The following is a 21,400-nucleotide window of genomic DNA, read 5'->3' as shown; positions in this document are numbered from 1 at the left end:
AAACTTTTAATTTCAGAAGATTGAGGACATAAGCCTGGGGCCAGCCTCTGCACCGAGGTCCTTCCAAGTCCAGCTCAACCTTTTATTTCATTTGTAGATAAATTAACTTTTTTATTTCCAGGTGTACATGCGGACACTGCCTACCCATGCAAACAGCGAAAGAAAGTGTTTGTTGCAATGAAATGCAGCAGGTCGCAGAGAAATTACATGAAAAGGGTAACTGCATTATAGACCATGAAGGATTTCAAGTAAATTGCTTAAATGAGCATGTGCTGGAAACAAGTTTCTGGGAATTTCTGCAGAAGCATGGGCCCATAGGTGATGAAGAACCAATGCATGAGTAAGAATCATTTGTCAGTCTCTCTCTAAAATTCCAAGCATGGGGGGAAAAATAAATGATATGAATTGCCTTGTGGCCATTTCTTCCTGCAAGATCGAGATTATTCATTTAAAATACGACACACGACTGACAATGCAAAGGCGATACGATGCACTCTCAGAATAACAATATTGTTTGGCAACTGTAACGTCACGAACGCGGAATTCCCCGAACGTTCCCGAAGCGCACGGGCGGGTTGTTTCGAACAGCAGACGACGCAATGAGATGAAGACAAACAACTGTTTTTGCCAAATTTTGCATTGTCAGTCGTGTGTCGTATTTTAAATGAATAATCTCGATCTTGCAGGAAGAAATGGCCACAAGGCAATTCATATCATTTATTTTTCCCCCCATGCTTGGAATTTTAGAGAGAGACTGACAAATGATTCTTACTCATGCATTGGTTCTTCATCACCTATGGGCCCATGCTTCTGCAGAAATTCCCAGAAACTTGTTTCCAGCACATGCTCATTTAAGCAATTTACTTGAAATCCTTCATGGTCTATAATGCAGTTACCCTTTTCATGTAATTTCTCTGCGACCTGCTGCATTTCATTGCAACAAACACTTTCTTTCGCTGTTTGCATGGGTAGGCAGTGTCCGCATGTACACCTGGAAATAAAAAAGTTAATTTATCTACAAATGAAATAAAAGGTTGAGCTGGACTTGGAAGGACCTCGGTGCAGAGGCTGGCCCCAGGCTTATGTCCTCAATCTTCTGAAATTAAAAGTTTGGAAAAAAGAGCAAAAATTTATTGGTAGGCTTATACCATCATGTAGGCCTGGACTACAATCGAAATAGGGGCCTAAATCGTCTACTTAAAAACAAAGGACCCCATCCCATGCTTGCAATGATAGCCTAAATAAGGAATAATGCACTGAATTTCTTACCAGTTGGTATTCCCAATCCTATGAGACTGGTCAGATCTTTTGCGTTTGCGTCTAGGAGGGGTGGTAGGCCCATCTTGATTCTCGGCACCGTCTAAATCAACGTCGCCGTCGAATTCCGTCTCCTCCCCCGTGGTCTCGGGTTCTGAATCTGACAAATCGATTTCCCCTTCTTCTTCGCTATTTTGTTCACCACTTTCTTCATCTTCACTTGCACTGTATTCCGACAAAGAAACGGGCTGTCCTATTATCGGTTCGAACTGGTAAGGCTTTACAATGCGATGTTCGGCGATATCAAACTCCTCTTCCTCTTCTTCTTCCACCATACATACTATCCTTCCGAATTGGAATGCACAATGAGCCATTTTTGCGAACAAATTTGGATTAAAAACGAACATGAAGATGAATAACTCGATTGGAATGACTGAGCTGAAGTACAGCGTGTGTCTCTTTGTCCGATTGTTTGGCAACTGTGACGTCACCGCCGGTTCACCTAGCGGCGATTACTGGTACTAATTACAAATCGACTAGAACATCTCGACTTCGGAAAAGTGGTATGTGAGGCGAAATTAAAAGTGAATTTTCTGAATAAATTCTTCTGTAACAGGTAAAAACTTTATTTGTATGCTTTTAAAAAGTACTTTTTCGAGCAATACAATGATTTTTAGCGAATGGTATATCTGTTGATATCTGACCTTTAAGGAGAGCTACCGCTCTTACAAGTCTCCTCCAACAGGAGAAACTAGAGAACCTCTGGGCTAATGACACAACTGCAGGTTCTACATTGCTTTTGTTTACACTAACAAGAGGTTCAGACTCAATTGTGTAGTCTGATACTTTCACTTCTTTATCTGTCTCAGGGCTTACAAGAGGAAAACTTCCACAGATGGGTATAACTTCCTCAGCTAAGCATGAGGGACCTGACAACCAATCACTCTGATTTAGGTCGGTTATTTCCAGACCACGGGTAGCCAGGTCCGCTGGGTTACAATCCGTAGGTACATAATGCCATTGGGAAGGTTTGGTGGACGACCTAATGTGGTCTACTCTGTTACTCACGTAGACGTGAAATCTACGCCTTTCATTATGAATATAGCCTAAGACTATCATGCTGTCAGAATAGAAATGCTTAGCATCTACGTTTTTGTCTAAGCAATCTGTGATGGAATTACTGAGATTAACTGTCATTACTGCAGCACATAACTCTAGCCGGGGAATAGTATGACCATGGTTGGGAGCTACTTTAGCCTGTCCCCTCACAAAACACACTTGGTAGCTTTTGGTATCACTAAAAACTTTAAGATATGATACCGCTCCTACTGCTACTCTGGAGGCATCCGAAAAGGTATGAAGCTCCATTCTATGAGCTTGAGACAAAGAAATACTAGCGAACTGACGATTTACGCTTATGTCTTCGAGGTTCCTTAAGGAAGTTAGCCACCTGGACCATTTGTTGTGGATCTTAGCTGGCATGGGTTCATCCCAACCACACTTTAGGTTAGTTATCTCCCTCAGGAGTAGTTTTCCCACTATTATTACTGGAGCTAAGAAGCCCATAGGGTCAAACAGACTATTTACGACAGACAGAATACCTCTTTTGGTTACAGGTTTGTCTGAATCAATAAATTTATACACAAACACATCCTTTTGGATATCCCATAAGAGACCTAGGCTAGATTGCATAGGCATGGAGTCGGAAGTTAGGTTTAGCTCTTGAAGGTTATCAGCCAGCTCACTGGTGGCAAACTTCGACAGTACTCCTTTACCGTTGGAAGTAATCTTGTGCAGGCGTAAGCGTCCTCCTTCTTGGAGTGCTGACTTAGAGTCTTGGATTAACTTGTAAGCAGTCTCGGCATCTGGCAGAGATGCTAACCCATCATCCACGTAGAAATTGTTCTCTATGAAATAACGAACTTCAGGAGAGGCATTTTCTACAGACTTACGCAGGCCATAGGTGGCAATGGCCGGGGATGGAGTATTTCCAAAGACGTGAACAGTCATCCTATACTCAATCAACTTTTGGTGAGGGTCGTTATCCTTGTACCAGAAGAATCTGAGGTAATCTCTTTGCTCAGTCTTCACTTTGAAGTTGTAGAACATCTGTTCTACATCGGCTGCCCCTCCTACAGCTTCCTGACGGAAACGTAGAAGAATCCCAAGAATGCTGTTTGTCATATCAGGACCTGACATCAGCATGTCATTCAGGGATAACTCTCTGGATTTGGCAGAAGAGTCGAACACAACTCTGATCTTGTCAGGATTCTTAGGATGGTATACCCCAAACAAGGGAAGATACCAGCACTTCTGATCAGACTTCAGTGGTGGTGCAACCTCAGCATGCCCTCGATCTAACATCTTTTGCATGAAGGCCATCATATGTTGACATTTTTCAGGCTTTGTGCTGAGGCTACGATGGAGAGACAGTGTGTGGTACCACACAAAGTCTCTATTATTACTGGTGGCTACAACGTTAGGACGGAAAGGCAGTGGCGCGACCCAATGGCCACTTTGATCCTTCCAGAACTCTGTGTTCATGACATCTAGGAACTTCCTGTCTTCAATCGACAGGGCAGTCTTGTCATCATCTTTGGTTACTTTGAATAAATCATCTTTTACCTCAGAGACGTGAATCTGGTTACCACATGGTGCAACTATGGAGGGATTGTGGTACTCCCCCAGGTAGGCGTAGTTCCTTCTTGGGGATCGGTGCCATCTGCGTAGAGCTGATGGCCAGGGGTGGTTGCTGCTGATTGGCCCCCAACTCTTGGGGTTGGGGGGTGGTCCCACGACGTAGACGTTGCAGCTCCCTAAAAACAATTACAGGCTGCACAAATACATCACCTACAGACCATTTACACCATGAAACAAAAGTCCTCAAAGTCAAGGACCACCTCGACATGAGAGGCACACAAACACTTGCTGCAGCCACCACAAACACATCACACCCGCTACACTACATAGCAGAACACCCACACACACCAAGAAACATTAAAACTACACCCAAAGACCTTTATTACGCACAGATACTCTCTTCTCTTCCTCCACAACCACCAAATACCAGCCTCTGGAAACATATTCATAATCATATCACTCACCGCTCCATTAACACACTGAAAGACAACACACTGCTGCATGCCAGACCCCCTGATATCCACCCTTCTGAATCCTCTCTCCCACGAAAGGACAGAGTCCACTTGGCCAGACTGCGATGCGGTCACCACCCAGCACTTCTAAGCTACCAGAAGAGGCTGGACGACCGTGTTGTGAACAGCTGCCCAGGATGTAACACTTCACCCCATACCATACAACACATAATGGAAGACTGCATTATACACAATCATGCACGCAAACAACACAACATACACTCTATAAAGGATTTGTGGGAAAACCCAGTTTCGGCTGTGGCCTTCCTTGGGGAGACGGGACTGCTCGGACAGACAGTCTAGGGAACGACAACAACAACAACAACTATGGAGGGACGCCTATCATATACAAAGGACGTTTTGAAACTGCTAATGACAGTAGGCATACAAGTGCCGTGGAGGCACACTTCCCCAATGATTGCCCATCCCAGGCTGGTCTGTTGAGCTAGAGGGGCGTTGACAGGTCCGATTCTCTGGTCAAAAATGTGGCTGAAGGTACATCTCGACCAATGATGAGTAGAATCTCAGCCTCAGGGACTAGAGGCGGAATACATTCAGCCAGGTCGGACAGATGGGATAGCCGCGAGCTATGGCAGGAGTTGGTATCTCTTCTCTCACATTCGGAATGCTGTCACATTCCACTAGCAGAGGGACATGTACCTCATGTGAGTTATGCCACGACACGATGGTGTAATTTTTGGTGGTGCGCCCAGAAGCGCCCGTTACACCTGCACAGGTAGCTAGACGATATGAAACCCGTTTGCTCTGCTTGTCAAACAAATCGAAAAACTCAGACCTTGCTAAAGAGCAATTGCACTGATCGTCCAGGATGGCATAACACCACACCCCGAGCTCTGGCTTACTTTCAGGATAAACTTTCACCAAGAAGGTCTTGGCACAGGACTTACTCATGGAGGTGGGGTTACTGCATATCAAGGTACACTTTGAATTGACAGCAGCGTCCTCCCCTCCATGAGTCTTTACTACAGGAGTAAGAACATTGGGAAGCGACACTTGGTTGACTACAGGGGCGCGAGGTGTCTTATCTTGAGCAGCCTCCCTTCCTTGCTGTGTTACAGCTTGAATGGAATTTCCTTTTTGTCTGGGTCCATCGTAGTGTAAGGCGGCCACATGACTGGAGGCCTTACAGAGCTTACAAAACAACCTTTCTTTGCAGCTGGAGGAAGGATGGTTATCCTTACAACATTTAAAACATATACCTTTATCACTCAAGAAATCCTTCCTTTCGCTGACAGACATGGTACGGAAGGCCCTGCAGAAATTCAAATCATGCACGTCGGCGTTGTGGAAGATACAAAAACTCCCTTTTTCTGCCTTTCCTTGATCGGTGGAACTAGCAGTGTTAACTGACCTGTCAACAACCGTGCTCGTCTTACTACCACCGGACAGTGTGGTGTCGTTCTTCTTCACGCGTACTTGGGGAAACTTAGTGGGAGGTGGCTTCTCTGATTTCATAAACCTGTCAGCACCGAGGTCATGAAAGGCGAATCATGGATTATTCTTGACCTTTGCCATCTCCTTCACGAACTGTACGAAGAATTTAAAGGGTGGATACCGCACACCGTAGGTGGTCATGTAGTTCGTGGCTTTACCAATCCACTTTTCCTGTAAACAGGACGGGAGTTTAACGACAATAGGATTGATGCCTGAATAGGTATCTGTTGGGTGGGTACAACACGTTTTCCCTCGGCGCTACATACATAAGTAAGCGCGCGAGCATTACGCAGTTAGTCAGTCGCTGCACGTCCTATAAGTAAGGACCCAACATGGCGCAGTGAGTTCTCAAGTACCTACGATTGCTCAAGATGCCCCCACCTCGCCGGTCCCCACGCTCGACGCCTTGGACCATCACCGAACAGCAGCAGACCATCACGACGCTACAGACCAACATGACGGCCCTTGGCGCCCACAGCAACACATCACCCACCCCTCGGGTACCCCCCTCGGCTACTCGTGAGAAGTGTGACCTGGAAATGACGCCGGCAGCCTTTAGGACTTGGAGACGGTCAATGGAATGCTGGCTCCTTCTATGTAAATGGCCACAACAGGATGCGGTCCACCACATCAGGCTCCTCTGTACTCCATTACTGCAGCGCGCGATAGACGCCAGATTCACCCTCGCCGAATGGGGCACCCTAACACAACAGGAGTCGTTAGAGGCCATAGGTAAGTTAGTGCTCCGCTCCTCGAACAAAGCGGTACAGTGGGTCGAGTTCTTCAATGTTTCCCAGGGGCAGGACGAGTGCGTCAGTGACTATTTCATAAGGGGCGCTCAGAAAGCTAACGACTGCTCGTTTCAGTGTCCCCAGTGCAATTGCAACCTCTCAGAGTACCTGCTCCTGAAAAAGCTTACGGTAGGACTGCGTGACACGGTGCTGAAACAGCAGGTGTACCAAGTGTGCGATTCCACAGACAGCGTTGACGCCCTTAGGGCCATGTGTTCCACGTACGAGGCGGCTCGCCGGCACGCCATGGACGAGAGCTCATGGCAGGAACCCGGTCGTGCGGCTGGCACCGCACAGGTTATCGAAAACGAGAACTGCCCGCCTGACGTTGCGGCCACCACGGATGGCAAGGCGCAGCCCTCGCGTACCTGCTGGAACTGCGGTACCACACACGCCCTGAACAAAGCTTCTTGCCCAGCCAGGGAAGCTTACTGTGTCGGATGCAAGAAACGGGGCCACTTCAAGAGGTGCTGCAGGAGCTCGAAGCGCCCCAACAACGCCACGTCTGCCAGCGTCATCTCGGGCTCCGTAACAATAGCAGGCACACAAGCAACCCGCCAACCCACCGTGGAGGTAACAGTGACGCATGGAGGGGGAGCCAGGCACCGCACCGCGGCTATCGCAGACACCGGCGCCCAGGTATGCGTCGCCGGGGAGGCTCTGCTGTCCAGGCTCCACATTAGACCCGCGCAGCTGCGGGGGCAGGCGGCCCTGCGGGATGTGGCAGACCTGCCACTACAATGCCTCAGATCGTGCCGGTGCACCATATCCTTGGGCGACCTTGCAGCAGAGCAAGACGTATACATCATACCCTCTGCTAAGTCGCTGTTCCTATCGCTCAGCGCGTGCCAGGAGCTGGGATTAGTGCCCGCCAGCTTCCCCCACCACCCCCGGCCGGCGGTACGGGCGCTGACGGCAGAAAGTACAGCTCCTGAGTTCGGTCAGCCATCTGTGAAGCCTGAGACAATACCATTCCCGCCACATGAGGAGCACGTGAAACGGCTGGAGGAGTGGTTGCTACAACACTTCTCGGCCACAACCTTCAATACCACCAGGAATCCTCTACCGGTGATGGAGGGCGAACCCTACCACATCCACCTGGCACCCAACGCCATCCCCCACGCCTGCCACAGACCGGCGTCGGTGCCCAGGCACTGGGAGGATGAAGTGAAGGCCCAGCTAGAAGAAGACATCAGGCGGGGCGTCATCGAGCCCGTCCCGGCAGGGGAGCCCACGGAATGGTGCGCCCGCATGGTGGTGGTGCCCAAGAAGTCTGGCCAACCTCGGCGTACTGTGGACTATCAGCGCCTCAACGCCGCGTGCCGAAGGGAGACGCACCACACCCCCGCTCCCTTTGACATGGTTTCTGGAGTCCCCAAGCAATCCTTCAAGACAGTAGCAGACGCCTATTGGGGGTACCACCAGGTTGAACTGGATAAGGAGAGCCGCAGTCTCACCACTTTCATCACCCCATGGGGAAGGTTCAGGTACTGCCGTACTCCCATGGGCCACTGCTCCGCCGGCGACGCATACACCAAGCGTTTCGACGACGCCATTCAGGGCATTACGAGGAAGTACAAGTGTGTCGACGATACCCTCCTCTACGACAGCAGCATCGAGGAGGCTTTCTGGCACACTTACGAGTTCCTGTCAACATGTGCAGCCAAGGGGATTACGCTGAAGCCGGAGAAATTTCAGTTCGCTCGGAGGGAAGTCGATTTCGTGGGCCTCCGTCTAGGCTGGGAAGAATATAAACCCACGGATGAACGCCTCGCGGCCATCAAGAACTTCAGCATGCCAGACAAGCCCTCCATCTCGGACATCAGGTCGTGGTACGGGTTCGTGAACCAGCTCGCCCCCTTCCTCACCACGGCCCCAATCATGAACGACTTTAGGGAGCTAATCTGAAAAAACCATGTGGCAGGTCGGTATGTTGGGACGAGCAACTACAAGAAAAGTTTTGTCGAGCCCAGGACACCATATGCCAGCTGGCCAAGGACGGCCTGGCATACTACGACAAGACACGCCCGACAATAGCCATCACGGACTGGAGCAGGGAAGGTATCGGATTCGTCATCCTGCAGCAGTACTGCCACTGCTCATCCGCTGTTGCCCCCTTCTGCTGCAAGGCGGGCTGGCGCCTGGCCCTGTGCGGCAGCCGCCACCTCACTGCTGCTGAAGCTGGCTACGCCGCAGTAGAGGGAGAAGCTTTAGCCGTGGCGTGGTGCCTCCAGAAAGCCAGGCTGTTCTTGCTGGGATGCCCGAACCTCACAATTGTTACCGACCACCGCCCCCTCACCAAGCTCTTGGGGGACAGAGCTCTGTCAGAGGTGGTCAACCCGCGGCTCTTCCGGCTAAAGGAGCGAACATTGCAGTACCGCTTCCAAGTCAAATACCTGCCCGGGAAGAGAAACGCCGCGGCGGACTTCCTATCCAGGTACCCGGCCCTCAGAAGCCCCCCATCGGACGTTGATGCGGACCTGGACGAGGACCTCGCCGAAGCATTTGCAGCTGCTGTGATTGCCACAGCCGGATACGAGGGTCACATCCTGGATGAGTCAGCAGTGAGAAAGATCGCCGCCGACGACCCCGTGTACCAACTACTGCTGGCCAAAGTGCTAGCCGCGGACTGGCACCAACACAAATCACAAGAGGTGACCTGCTTGCGCCCGTTCTATGGCGTAAGAGACAGGCTGGCAGTTATCCAGGACCTGGTGACGTACACATTCGAACAGGGGTGTGTACGCCTCGTGATCCCAGAGCCCCTCCGCCCACAGGTGGCTGCGAACTTACACGCCGGGCACCAGGGGCTCGACTCGATGCTACGGAGGGCAAGGCAATGCGTATACTGGCCCGGAATGGAGGGAGACCTGCAGCACTACAGGGCATCCTGCACGTCATGCGAAACACACGCCCCCTCGCAGCCTGCGGAGACACTCGTCATTACACCGCCCCCGGAATACCCGTTCCAGTCTACAGTGGCAGACATGTTCCAGCACGAGGGAAACACTTACTTGGCGTACGCCGACAGGCTCACTGGTTGGCTGGAGCTTACCCACTTCCCCTCCGGTGCCACATCGCAAAGAATCAAAACCCAATTGAGGCGTTACTTCGCGCGATGGGGTGCCCCGGAACAACTGTCCACCGACGGAGGTACGAACCTGGCGAGCGAGGAAATGGCTGAATTCCTTAGGACCTGGGGCGTCACAGCACGCCTATCGTCAGCACAGTACCCCCAGTCGAACGGGCGAGCAGAGGCGGCAGTAAAATCAGCCAAGAGAATTATCAAAGCCAACACGGGCGGCGGTGGGACATTGGACACCGATAAAGCCTCCCTCGCTTTGCTCCAGTACCTCAACACTCCACTGCGAACAATGAACAAGTCTCCCGCCCAACTTGCTGCCGGCAGACAGCTACGCGACGGGGTGCCCACGGCCCGTTGGCACCTCAGGGTGGACAGGCACTGGGGCGGAACGCTTCGCCAGAGAGAGGTGCAGATGGGGGAGGCTGGTAACACCCTGACGGCCAACAGCACACCCAGACACCTTCAACCCCTGGCCCCCGGTACCCGCGTGAGAGTTCAGAACCAGGCATCCGATGTGTGGGATCGCACGGGCCTGGTAGTGGAGGCGCTCCCTCACAGGTAATACACCATCAGGCTCGATGGGAGTGGCCGCATTAGCCTCAGGAACAGGAAACACCTTAGGCCTACTTCCGCGCGAGCATTACCAGAGGCACGGAACGAGGTGACCTTAACAACCGAGCCCCCATCAACTCCTCCCCCACCCCAGCAACGCATGAGAAGACAAACGAAGCGCCCAGGGTGGCTAAATGACTACATCTAATGTAACGTCCCCTAATGTAACGTGCGCCCATTGTAACGTATAACGGGCACTGTTCCGCTACACTCAGTTTGTGACTGGAACCGTATTTTATTTTGTTTCCTTGTATGCCTGGCCACTTTCATCTCCTTATGCCCTGTGACCTGCTGTATGTAATATTCGTCAGCTCAATGTGTCCTTAAGCACACATTATCTTGGAGGGGGGGATGTTGGGTGGGTACAACACGTTTTCCCTCGGCGCTACATACATAAGTAAGCGCGCGAGCATTACGCAGTTAGTCAGTCGCTGCACGTCCTATAAGTAAGGACCCAACAGTATCATAATAAGCAAAGAGAGTACTGTAGACCGGGTTTGCCTTCAAAGCTTCTATATGGAGCAGGATGTCGCACAGGTCAAACAACTTGGAGGTATCTTTAGGTGCTAGCCGTGGGAAGACAGCTAACTTCTTTTTAATCGAAGTCTCAACGATCCCAGGGGCAGCAAACCTATCATTTAAGCGTTCCCAGATTCTACTGCACGCCATGTTTGGATCATTTGCATTGGAGGCTCTGGTCGCACGGGCCCATCTTTTCGATTCAGGCCCTAGGTGCTTAACTAACAGATCCATTTCCTCCTTGCGTGAGATATCCAATTCTCGCACGACTTCGCCGAAACTCTCTCTCCAGACAGCATAATTTTCAGGAGTGTCATCAAAATTAGACAGTCTGCCAAGAAGTAATTCCTTCCGCATGAGGAACTTAGTTACATCAACACAATTAGAGGGTGTTCCCGACCCATGACACGTACTACAAGGAGGTTTTACTACAGGTTGGGACACAGAAATGCTATGATTAGCAATGGGTTGCTGTGCAAGTTGCACAGGCTTCACGTTTGCTTCCTCGCTGCGAGGTTCAAAACTGGATGTAAAATTGTTCACAGGCTGTGAGTTAACTCTGAGGTCAGAACAGGGCTTGAAAACAGGACTTTCAGGGTTCAAGCCTACCGGATCTTTCTGACTAGCGGAAACATCAACTATACCACCCTGCTGTTCCACATATAGCTGGGTGCGGGTAGCAACTGTTTCTTTTAGTTGGTCCCATTCACTGCATGTTTCCAAATCATTGTTGGCTCCTAAGTGCCTAAGTTCGGCTTCAGCTACTTCCAACTCCTTTTGCTGTGCCATAACTTTGAACTTGGCCAGCATTTCAGCCTCTTCTCTTGACCTTTGAGCTTCCTTGTCAGCCTTTTCTTTTGCCCTTTGAGCTTCCTTTTCAGCCCTTTCCTTCATAAGCTGACCTTGCTCGGCAAACTTGACTCTAATACGAGCGGTCTCCACCTTGGCTCGTTGCCTCCTTGCAACACTAACACTGGTGCTACTGGAACGACCTGACCTAACCGACTTTCTTGAACTGCCCTTCATGGAGGGGGGTACACAAAACTCAGAGTGGTCGGCGAGGGACAAAGGAACTTGACTGGACTTCGGGTCATCTTGTAAAAACGGTTCAGTGTGGTGTTCCTCTTCCGTGACTTCAACTGAGGAAGAGGTTGCATAATTACTGATTGCCTGACGAAAAGATGCCTGAAAATCCCTGTCTTCATTCTTCACTAATTCAGCACGAGCCAGACTTTCTGAAGTACGTTCACGCGTTAAATATTCCAGATACTTTTTTACAGTATCCTGGTACACAGCGTGGGCCTGGTACAACCAAGGACTACGATTCGGGTCCTCTAATAAGGCCTGTACTCCATCTCTACTCGCCTTTACCCTTTCTTCATATTGGTCAGTTACTCTATGATAACCTTCTTGTCCTCCGGCCGTGAGAGTCCTTACTCTGTTAGAGACGGGTCCCTCATCCATAATGTGGGTGGAGGACATATTGCCAAGCGAGAGAAACAGTGAGAGACAAGACAGTAATATGAAAAAGAAGACAAGGAAAAAAACTCACTAAATCGAAAAACCGCGGAGTATGTCGTCACAGACACTCCTACTAAGGCACTTTGAGGTAGAAATTGGAATTGGTTACACCTTACGGTGATTCAATCTACAAAGGAGCATTACACGCATGCTTACATTAAACATACAGAGAACAGGGTTAGGCAATGTAGCTCTTGCCTTCAATAACATGCACATTCTTATAAGCAATGTGGTGCAAAACTTAAGTCACGTGACGTAAACAAAGGCGCGCCTAAATATTGTTGCCACATCGACAACTGAAGACCGCGCGAACACACAAGCAAGGCGACAAGATTCACTGATCGCTTGATACGACTTCACATTTCCTTTTGCCACATCGACAACTGGACCACACGATCGCTACAAGGTAACTTCAAACTTCACTGAACACAGCACGTCTCACTATATACACTCGCGAGACACTAACGAAACTTGTTGGTTCGAAGGACACGTCAAGCTATGTGGTGCCCACGACGAAGCGAGTCGAGATGCGGCAACGGTGGACGGGCGTGGTCTGCACATTCCGAACATGGGTGTGGCTTACTGCCTCTGGCTACCTTTGTCCGCGGCACTCCCCTCTTCATTCACCTCTTTACGTAGGCTATTATTTCTATTTTCATTAGCAGGGAGCGCCAATGCCCTTCTCATTTTCATTTTGGCGCAGCGAATTAGTATGCTGCGCATAGGGGAAACGTAGCTATGGGTGCCTTCTTACTGCATTAAATAACGTAAACAAACGCGTGAGGGGAAGAATTCACTGAGTACTTGGTGCTACGTTTATTTGACGATAGGAAAGAAGGCTTTCTCCTTTACAAGAGGCATTTTGTGAGAATAAACACCTTGTGAGATCGAAACCTTTATTGGTACTACGTTTCGCTTGTTACAGCTTTTTCAAGTACAGACATGACACACACTCTGAGCACATATAAGCCAACAGGGAAGGAACTGGGAGAGGTTATCAGGGAGGGTGGGTGGTAGGTGGAGGGGGAGGAGGGGGACGGGTGGGACTTGGTGGAGACAGAGGAGGACATTTCGGACAGTTTGTTGAAGTGGACTAAGGGGGACATTTCATACATTTATTTAATGCGGGTAATAGATGGATGATAGGAGGGGCGATGTTAAACATGCTTCTGTTCTGCTCAATGGTTTTGAAGCTTTGAATGGCGGCCGCTTCGAGGCATTTTCTCCTCACCCTGTCTGGTTCACTAAACAGAAGTTCTGCGTTATCCCAATCCATCAGGTGGTCGTTGGTGTTCCGGTGGATAACACAGGCATTGGTGGTGATGTTCCGGGAATCGTAGCGATGCTCCCGGATCCGGGTCTTCAGGTCACGGGAGGTCTCGCCGATGTATACTTTATCACATCCAGCACAGGGTATGCGGTAGACACCAGCGTTTTTTCCCCACATCTCGTCCTGGCTGTCACTCCTTCTTGAGAGCTCTTTGATAGTTCTGCTGGACTGGCCCACTACCTGAATGTTGCAACGCCCAAGTGTCCGGGTGAGGGTGGCGGTGACGCTGCTGGCTGGAAGGATAAGCCTCCTAGCTGGATCTTTTGTTGGTTCCCGCCCTTCCATTATTTTGAGTGCCTTTTTCTTACACTGGTGGATGATGCTCTCTGGATATTTTAATTTCTGAAAAACCTCCTTTATGTGCCTAAACTCGTCCTCTAAGAATTCAGGGCTACATATTCTGAGAGCTCTGAGGTAGAAACCTATGACTACACCTTTTTTAATACTGAGGTCATGGTGGGATAGGAAGTGAGTCAAATCGTCCTTATTGGTTGGTTTCCTGTAGACTGTAAATTTTAAAAAATTATCATGTTTGATGATAAGGGTATCCAAAAATGGAAGGGAATCGTTGATTTCTTCCTCCAAGGTGAACTGGATGGATGGCTCAACCTCGTTCAGAGCCGCTTGGAGTTTGGGGATGTCAAACCGTCTGGGGGAAATTAGTAGTATGTCATCCACATAGCGAAGCCATACTACGTTGCCAGGAACGATATCTGAGAAAGGCCCTGCTTCTAAAAATTCCATGAACAGGTTGGCAAGGACAGCGCTCAAAGGAGAGCCCATGGCCATGCCAAACCTTTGGTGAAAGTACTGGTCCTGGAATTTGAAATAATTAAATTGGACACAAAGCTGTATTAAATCCACAAAGTCATTGGGGGGAATAGGGAGGTCAGTGTGGGAACTAGTGATTTTAGCCCTAAGGAGGTCAATCGCTTTAAGGGTTGGGACACGTGTGAATAACGAAGTCACATCCAGGCTGGCCAGCTTTTTGTTGCGAGCAGGAACGTCCTTAATTCTATTCAATAGGTCCCCTGAGTGTTTCAAATGAGCACCGCTGATGGTACCCAAAAGGCGAGACAAATGTTTGGCCAGCGCACCTGCCAGTTTGTGTGGCGCACTCCCGATCCCTGATGTAATTGGTCTCATGGGTATATTGGGCTTGTGGGTTTTTGGGAGCCCATACAGGGTGGCTGGACGTGGGAGGTTTGGCAGGAGGTGAAGTAAACACTTACCAGTTTCTGATTTCCTGAGAATCCTCCTGGCTGCCTTAAGGAAGTGGTCGTCGAGACAAATAAGTTCCTTAAGGTATAAGGGAGGGTTTTGATTGAGAGGATTAAAAAAGGAACAGAGGGAGTAATTGATGAAGAACAATTTGAGTTTAGGATAGGTAGGGGTTGCTTAGGTCAGATTTTTGTGGTAAGGTAGATATGTGAGAAAGCTTTAGGAAAAGTTAAGGCTGTTTTTTGGCCTTATAAGATTTGGAAAAAGGTTATGACATAGTAGATAGGAAGGTACTGTGGGAGGTGTTGTAGATATATGGGATAGGAAGAAAGCTGTTAAGAGCAGTCAAGAGTGTTTACGAGAGTAGTAGAACTTGTGCTAGAATTAGAAATGGAGAGTGGTTTGAAGTAAAGGTGTGACTTTGCCAGGGATGTATTATTTTGCTTTGGCTGGTCAATTTATACATGGATAGAGTGGTACAAGAGGCAAATGCAAGGGTAATGGATCGGGGATTGGAGATGGTTAAAGAGAATGAAGAAAGGTGGGAGATAAGTTAGTTGTTGTTTGCTTATGACACTGCACTTGTGGCAGGATCAGAGGAGGGATTGAGGAAGTTAGTGATGGAGTTGGGGAAGGTGTGTAAAAGAAGGAAGTTGAAGATAAATGTGGGTGAAAGTAAGGTGATGAGATGTACAAGGGAAGAGGATGTCAGCAAATTGAATTGGAAGTATTAAGGGAGAAAGACTGGAGGAAATTGATAGCGTTAGATGCTTGGGTGCGAATGAGGCGGGAAAGGAGTGGAGGTGGAGGTAGAATGTAGGTTGAGAGAAACAAGTAAATGCCTTGGGGAATTAAAAGTGTAATGAGAAATAGACATTTGGGAATGGACACTAAGAGGAGATTGTATTTACCTAGCTGTATTATATGGGAAGGGAGCTATGCTCATAGTGACCCTTCTTTGTATCTTTCAGTATCAAGTTTGTTCTTAAATTCTTATCTAGTTTTTGCACACTGTTGCCTCATCCAATTTATTCCAGATATGCACCACTCTGTGTGGGAAGCTATTCTTTTTCAGATATCTTCTATAACTATCCTTTTTGAGTTTCTTTTCATGTCCTCTTGTTTTTCTCTTATCCCACTTTAATAAATCATCTCTGTCCTAGGACTTCCATCCCTTTCATAATTTTGTAAATAGTCAATAGATCTCCTTTTTCTCTTTGTTCCAGGGTCGTTAGTTCCAGTTTGGACAATCTTTGTTCATATGTCAATTTGGAGTGTTGGTGCCATCTTGGTTGTGTGTCTTTGTAGCAGGATTAGAGGAGGGATTGAGGAAGCTAGTGACAGAGTTTGGGAAGGTGTGCAAAAGAAGTAAGTTGAAGATAAATGTGGGTAAGTGTAAGATGATGAGATGTACAAGGGGAGAAGGTGGCAACAAATTGGATGTGAGTATTAAGAGAGAGACTGGAGGAAGTGGATGGTTTTAGATACTTGGGTGTGAATGTTGCAAGAAAGGGAGTGTGGGTGGAGGTAGAATGGAGATTGAGAGAAGCAAGTAAATGCCTTGGGGGTTTAAAAAGTGTAATGAGAAATAGACATTTGGGAATGGATACTAAGAGGAGATTGTACGAAGGAGTGCTTGTGCCGACAGCACTGTATGGGGCAGAAACATGACACATAAGAGAGGAAGAGAGGAGTTTGAATGTATTTGAGATGAAATGCCTGAGAAGTATGATAGGGTTACTAGGCTGGATAGAGTGAGAAATGAGGAGGTGAGAAGGAGAACAGGGGAGGAAAGGGAGTTGGGAAATAGGGTTGATAAAAGAGTATTGGGATGGTTTGGACACCTGAAAAAAATGAGTGAAGAAATATTAGTAAAAGAGTTGTGTAAGGCAGATGTGGAAGGAGTGAATCATTAGGGGGCAACCTAGGATGAGATGGATGGGGTAAAAGGGGTATTGGGAAAGAGGGGAATGTCTGTTGCGGAAGGACAGGAGAGGACAGAAGATAGGGATGAATGGAGAATGGATGATGCTGTGATGCCTGAGGTGGAGTGGGTGGGGGACGAGGGAGTATGTATGAGAAATAAATTGACACAGCCCGAAGGGATTTCTCCCCATCTTCTTTTCTGTATGAGGGAACAGAGGGAGGGGGGGGTCACTGATTTAATGAAGTGGCCTTGCTGTGGATGTGCTGTATTTTGCAACACTGCTTCTGACCCAGGGCAGTGGCCAAGATGCAGGGATGACCTGTCATCAAGGAGGAGTCAAGAAAAGAGAGAGGGAAGAGAGTAGAGGGGAGTGGAGTATGTAGGGGATGGAATGGGTGGAAATGGTTTCTATGCCTTTGTTTTTTGGCTACCTCCCATGTAAGGGGGAAAAAGCCTTTGATATATGTATGTATTCTTTCTAATTTCTTTATAATCTTTTTATCACTAGGTGTAACTAATATTTTCTTTACCATTTCCTCATCCTAGTAATCAAAGGCCACTTTCATTGATCTTAGTAAATTGAATGTTTCTCCAACTATTTTGTTGATACGCTTGTCTGGTGACACATCTTTGCTGATAATTACTCCTAGGTCCCTTTCTGAACTATGTTAACTTCCTTTGTACCAATTTCATATTGCCCTGATATTCTATTTTTGCTTTTTCCAAACTCCATTATTCTAAATTTCTTTATATTGAAGTTCACTTCCCTCTTTTGACTCCGTTTCCAGACTTTATCCAGGTCTTTGTGTAGTGATTCACAGTCTTCCTCTCTACTTACTTTCTTTAGTAGTTTTGCATCCTCTGCAAAGAAGTTCATATAACATTCCACACCTTCATCCATGTCATATATATGGCAAACATAATTGGAGACAATACAGAACCTTGTGGGACTCCACTTATCATTACTTTCCAGGTATTTGTCTCTAAGTACCATCCTCATTTTTCTCCTGGTCAAGAAATCTTCCATCCATTCCAACAACTTTCCTTGAATACTACCCATTGATTAGATTTTTCTTAATAGCTTTTTGTGTGGTACTTAGATCAAATTTTTTTGTATATCTAGAAAAGCACAATCTGCCCATCTGTCCCTTTCTTGCATTATTTCTATTAGTCTCAAGCAAAAGCAGATCAAGTTAGTGGCACATGATCTTTCATGTTTTAATCCAAATTGTGTTGGATTCAGTATATTATTTTCTTCCAGATATTTAATCCATCTACTTTTGATAACTTTCTTGCATATTTTTGCCATTGTGCTTGTAAGGGAGACTGGTCTATAGTTAGTTGGATTTTCCTTGCCCCCTCCTTTATATACAGTACTGCCTCTCATTAACGGACTAAAATGGGGGTAACGGTGTCCATTAATGTGAATAATCCGTTGATTTGGAGTGGTTTTTGGGTGGCATAGTGATTGCACAGCACTAAACAACAGCACCAAAAACACCGAAAACACAGTGAAAACACCGCAAACACAGCTAATTAACTTCCGTTAATGAGAGGTAGTACTGTATTGGTAAAATATTTACCTTTTTCCAAACCTGTGGTACCTTTCCTTCTTTGAGTGAGTAATGAGTTATCCTATATATTTTGTCTGTTAGTTCATCTGTACATTCTTTTAATATCCAGTTTGCAATTCCATCCAGACCATGTGATTTTCTAACATTAAGGTCTTTTATTTGGTCTCTAATTTCCTTCGGTGTCACAGTTATTTCTTTCATGGGGGGGGGGGTCTTTCTGTATTTCCTCATAATTTTGTGTACTTTCAATTGTGAATACAGATTTAAAATTTTCATAATTTCGGCCATTTCTACACCTATACTGTATATTCATTATTCCCTTGATGCAGTTTTACTATTTCTTGTTTGCCCTTTTGTTAATATTCACATACCTGTAAAATAGTTTAGGTTAGTCCTTGCATTTTTTATTATGTCTTTTTCATAGTTTCTCTTTTCTTCTCTGTGTATTTTTACATTCATTTCTTAGTTTGATATATATTTGCCACTTGTTTTTTCTTTTTTCCATCTTTTCCAAGCTTTGTCTCTTCTATCTTTAGCCTCACTACATTTTTTGTTGTACCAACACTTAATGTACACCCTTGCTTCTGCTTTGGTACATATTTGTTTATTCCCACATTATAAATTTCTTTTAATATGTTTCATTTCTCTTCCAACTTTGTTTCTTCATTTAAGAAGTTTTCCCAATTTGCATCATGAAAGAATTTTCTAAGTTTCTCAAAATCCGTTTTGTTGTACATTAGTGTTCCTTTTCTATGTTTCTCATTTCTTCTCAAATCAATCTGTCTTTTAGTTCAAACTCTATTAGTATGTGGTCACTCTTCCCAATTGGTGTTTTCTATTCCATTTTGTCCACAATTTCAGGCTCTGCCGTAAATATTAAATCTAGTCTCAAAGGTTCCTCATTGTTTCTATATCTGGCATTTTCCTTTACCCATTGAGTCATTGTGTATTTGATGGTCATATCCAGTAGTATGTTTCCCCAAAAGTCTTTTCCACCTTTCAATGTCATTTCTTCCCAACATATTTCTTTTGACTTTAAAGTCACCCATAATTACTATGTTTACTCCTTTCAGGAAATCAGTGCATTCTTTGTGTCTTCCAGTATTTTGGAATGATCACTCTCTGTCCGAGACTGTGTTTTTCAGGGTACATATATTACTACCAATTTTCTACTTTTCATTTCATTTTTCAATTTTTATCGTAATTCCACATTATTTTTTCCTTTTGTTGTCTTAGTCACATTTAAGCCTTTCTTAGTCAAAAACATGACTCCACCCTGTTTCTCCTTTCTATTTTTCATCCAGTTGTTGTATAGCCCCTGTCCCACAGTGTTTGGTGGTAGTGGACTTTTTAATTATGTCTCCAGAATTCCCATAATGTCTGGTTTCTCTACTGCCAGATAGTCGTGTAATTTGTTTTGTCCTGAAATATATTGTCTATGTTGGTATATGTTATTTTTAATTTTTTCCTTTCCCCTTTTTTGTTAATTATGTTTCCTTTTTTTCTATGTATATATATATATATATATATATATATATATATATATATATATATATATATATATATATATATATATATAAACCATTTTCTCGGCCTCAGGTAAAGCACTCTCCAAAACAACTCATTCTATTCAGTCTCTATTCTTTCGTGTTTCATTTGCTTCACTTCTAAGTGTCTTTTCTCTTTATCCTCATTGCTCATTTCTTTTGTAATTTTCACTATTTGCCAGCTTTGCTGTTTTTTATAGTACTGCTATTATTTGAGACCTTAGTTTGATTTTTAGTGGCCTATATTGTTTTTCTTTAGAGCACTGTCTCATTCAATGTACCTCTTCAGTCTCTTTGTCCATTTCCTGTCCCTCTTGTATCTCTTTCAAAATGGCTTTTGCAATTTCTTTTTCATCTTTTTCTCTTTGTTATCTATATTATGACATATTTAACAGGAAGTATTGATACAGGTTGAGAATCCTTTCTCTGAAATTCTTGAAACCAGAAGGGATTTCAGATTGTTTCAGATTTTAGGAAGATAATCATGCTGCTCAATCATACCATTCCATCTGACCAGCTGTCCCTCTGGATTTTTAAGGCATTTAAGCTACCACAGAAGAGCATGATCTGTCCTTACTCTTAATCATGCACCATACAAATAGGGGTGGAAATGATGTAGGCTCATCACCACAGCTAAAAGTTTTTTCCTACTTACACAGTAGTTTCTTTCTATTGCTGAGATTTTTCTGCTAAAATAAGCTACTGCCCACTCCATGCCCTCTCTTTCATGTGCAAGGACAGCACATATTCCTTCATCTTGGGCATCACAATCTATGTAAAGCTTTGCAGGATCAGGGGCATCAGCAACTGAACGTTTCAACTCATCAAAGGCTCAGCACTCTCTCTGGGTGCTCATCCCTTCACCCACACTTATGAACATGCATGACATGATGCAATTATGTGTTTTTACAAAACCTTTATAGTGATTTTTTCAGATTCTTTTTTGAATTGAAGCTTTAAAGAAAGCTACATTCATGTAATAGGGAAAACTTTGTATTTGTGTATATTTTACAGTATTACCAACATACATTTTTCTTTCCAGCTGACTGGGTTTGATTCTGATAGGGACAATGAGAATGATGACAGTGTCATTCCAGTATATGCAAGAAATGATCCAGATGATGAACCAGACAATATCACCTCATCTACCCTCTTTACAACAAGTATTCCCAGCCGAAAAAAGAGAAGCTCATATAATGAAATAGAAGCATACATAGAGGAGGAGAAAACTTCAAAGAAGTAATATTCTTTAATTTTTGTACCACATTGTTTCTGATGACATGAATAATTACAGTTATGGAATCTATTGTAGTCTTTACTTTTTTAACAAAATATTTGTTGACTAATGGAAGCCAGCAATAGTTTTTAAGCCTTCTCATATACTTCTTTGGGAAAAAATATTTTGTGGA

The 21,400-nt window shown here is 45.8% G+C and overlaps 1 protein-coding gene across 2 annotated transcripts in view; it reads left to right on the top strand.

The window, feature by feature from the left end:
• LOC143028637 (integrin alpha-IIb-like) overlaps window positions 1–21,400 on the top strand; it is a 641,228-nt gene that overhangs the window by 502,305 nt on the left and 117,523 nt on the right. For both annotated transcript variants that reach the window (XM_076191051.1, XM_076191050.1), the window contains exon 21: window positions 21,034–21,230. In XM_076191051.1, the coding sequence (XP_076047166.1) occupies window positions 21,034–21,230 (197 nt within the window). The remainder of the gene's footprint in view (window positions 1–21,033; window positions 21,231–21,400) is intronic.

Source organism: Oratosquilla oratoria, chromosome 9 (genome assembly GCF_046742065.1).
Source record: "Oratosquilla oratoria isolate Oo_2021 chromosome 9, ASM4674206v1, whole genome shotgun sequence".
NCBI classification, from domain to species: Eukaryota; Metazoa; Arthropoda; class Malacostraca; order Stomatopoda; family Squillidae; genus Oratosquilla; species Oratosquilla oratoria.
The sequence above is the reverse complement of the archived record's forward strand: the minus strand, read 5'-3'. Positions and strand labels throughout refer to the sequence as shown.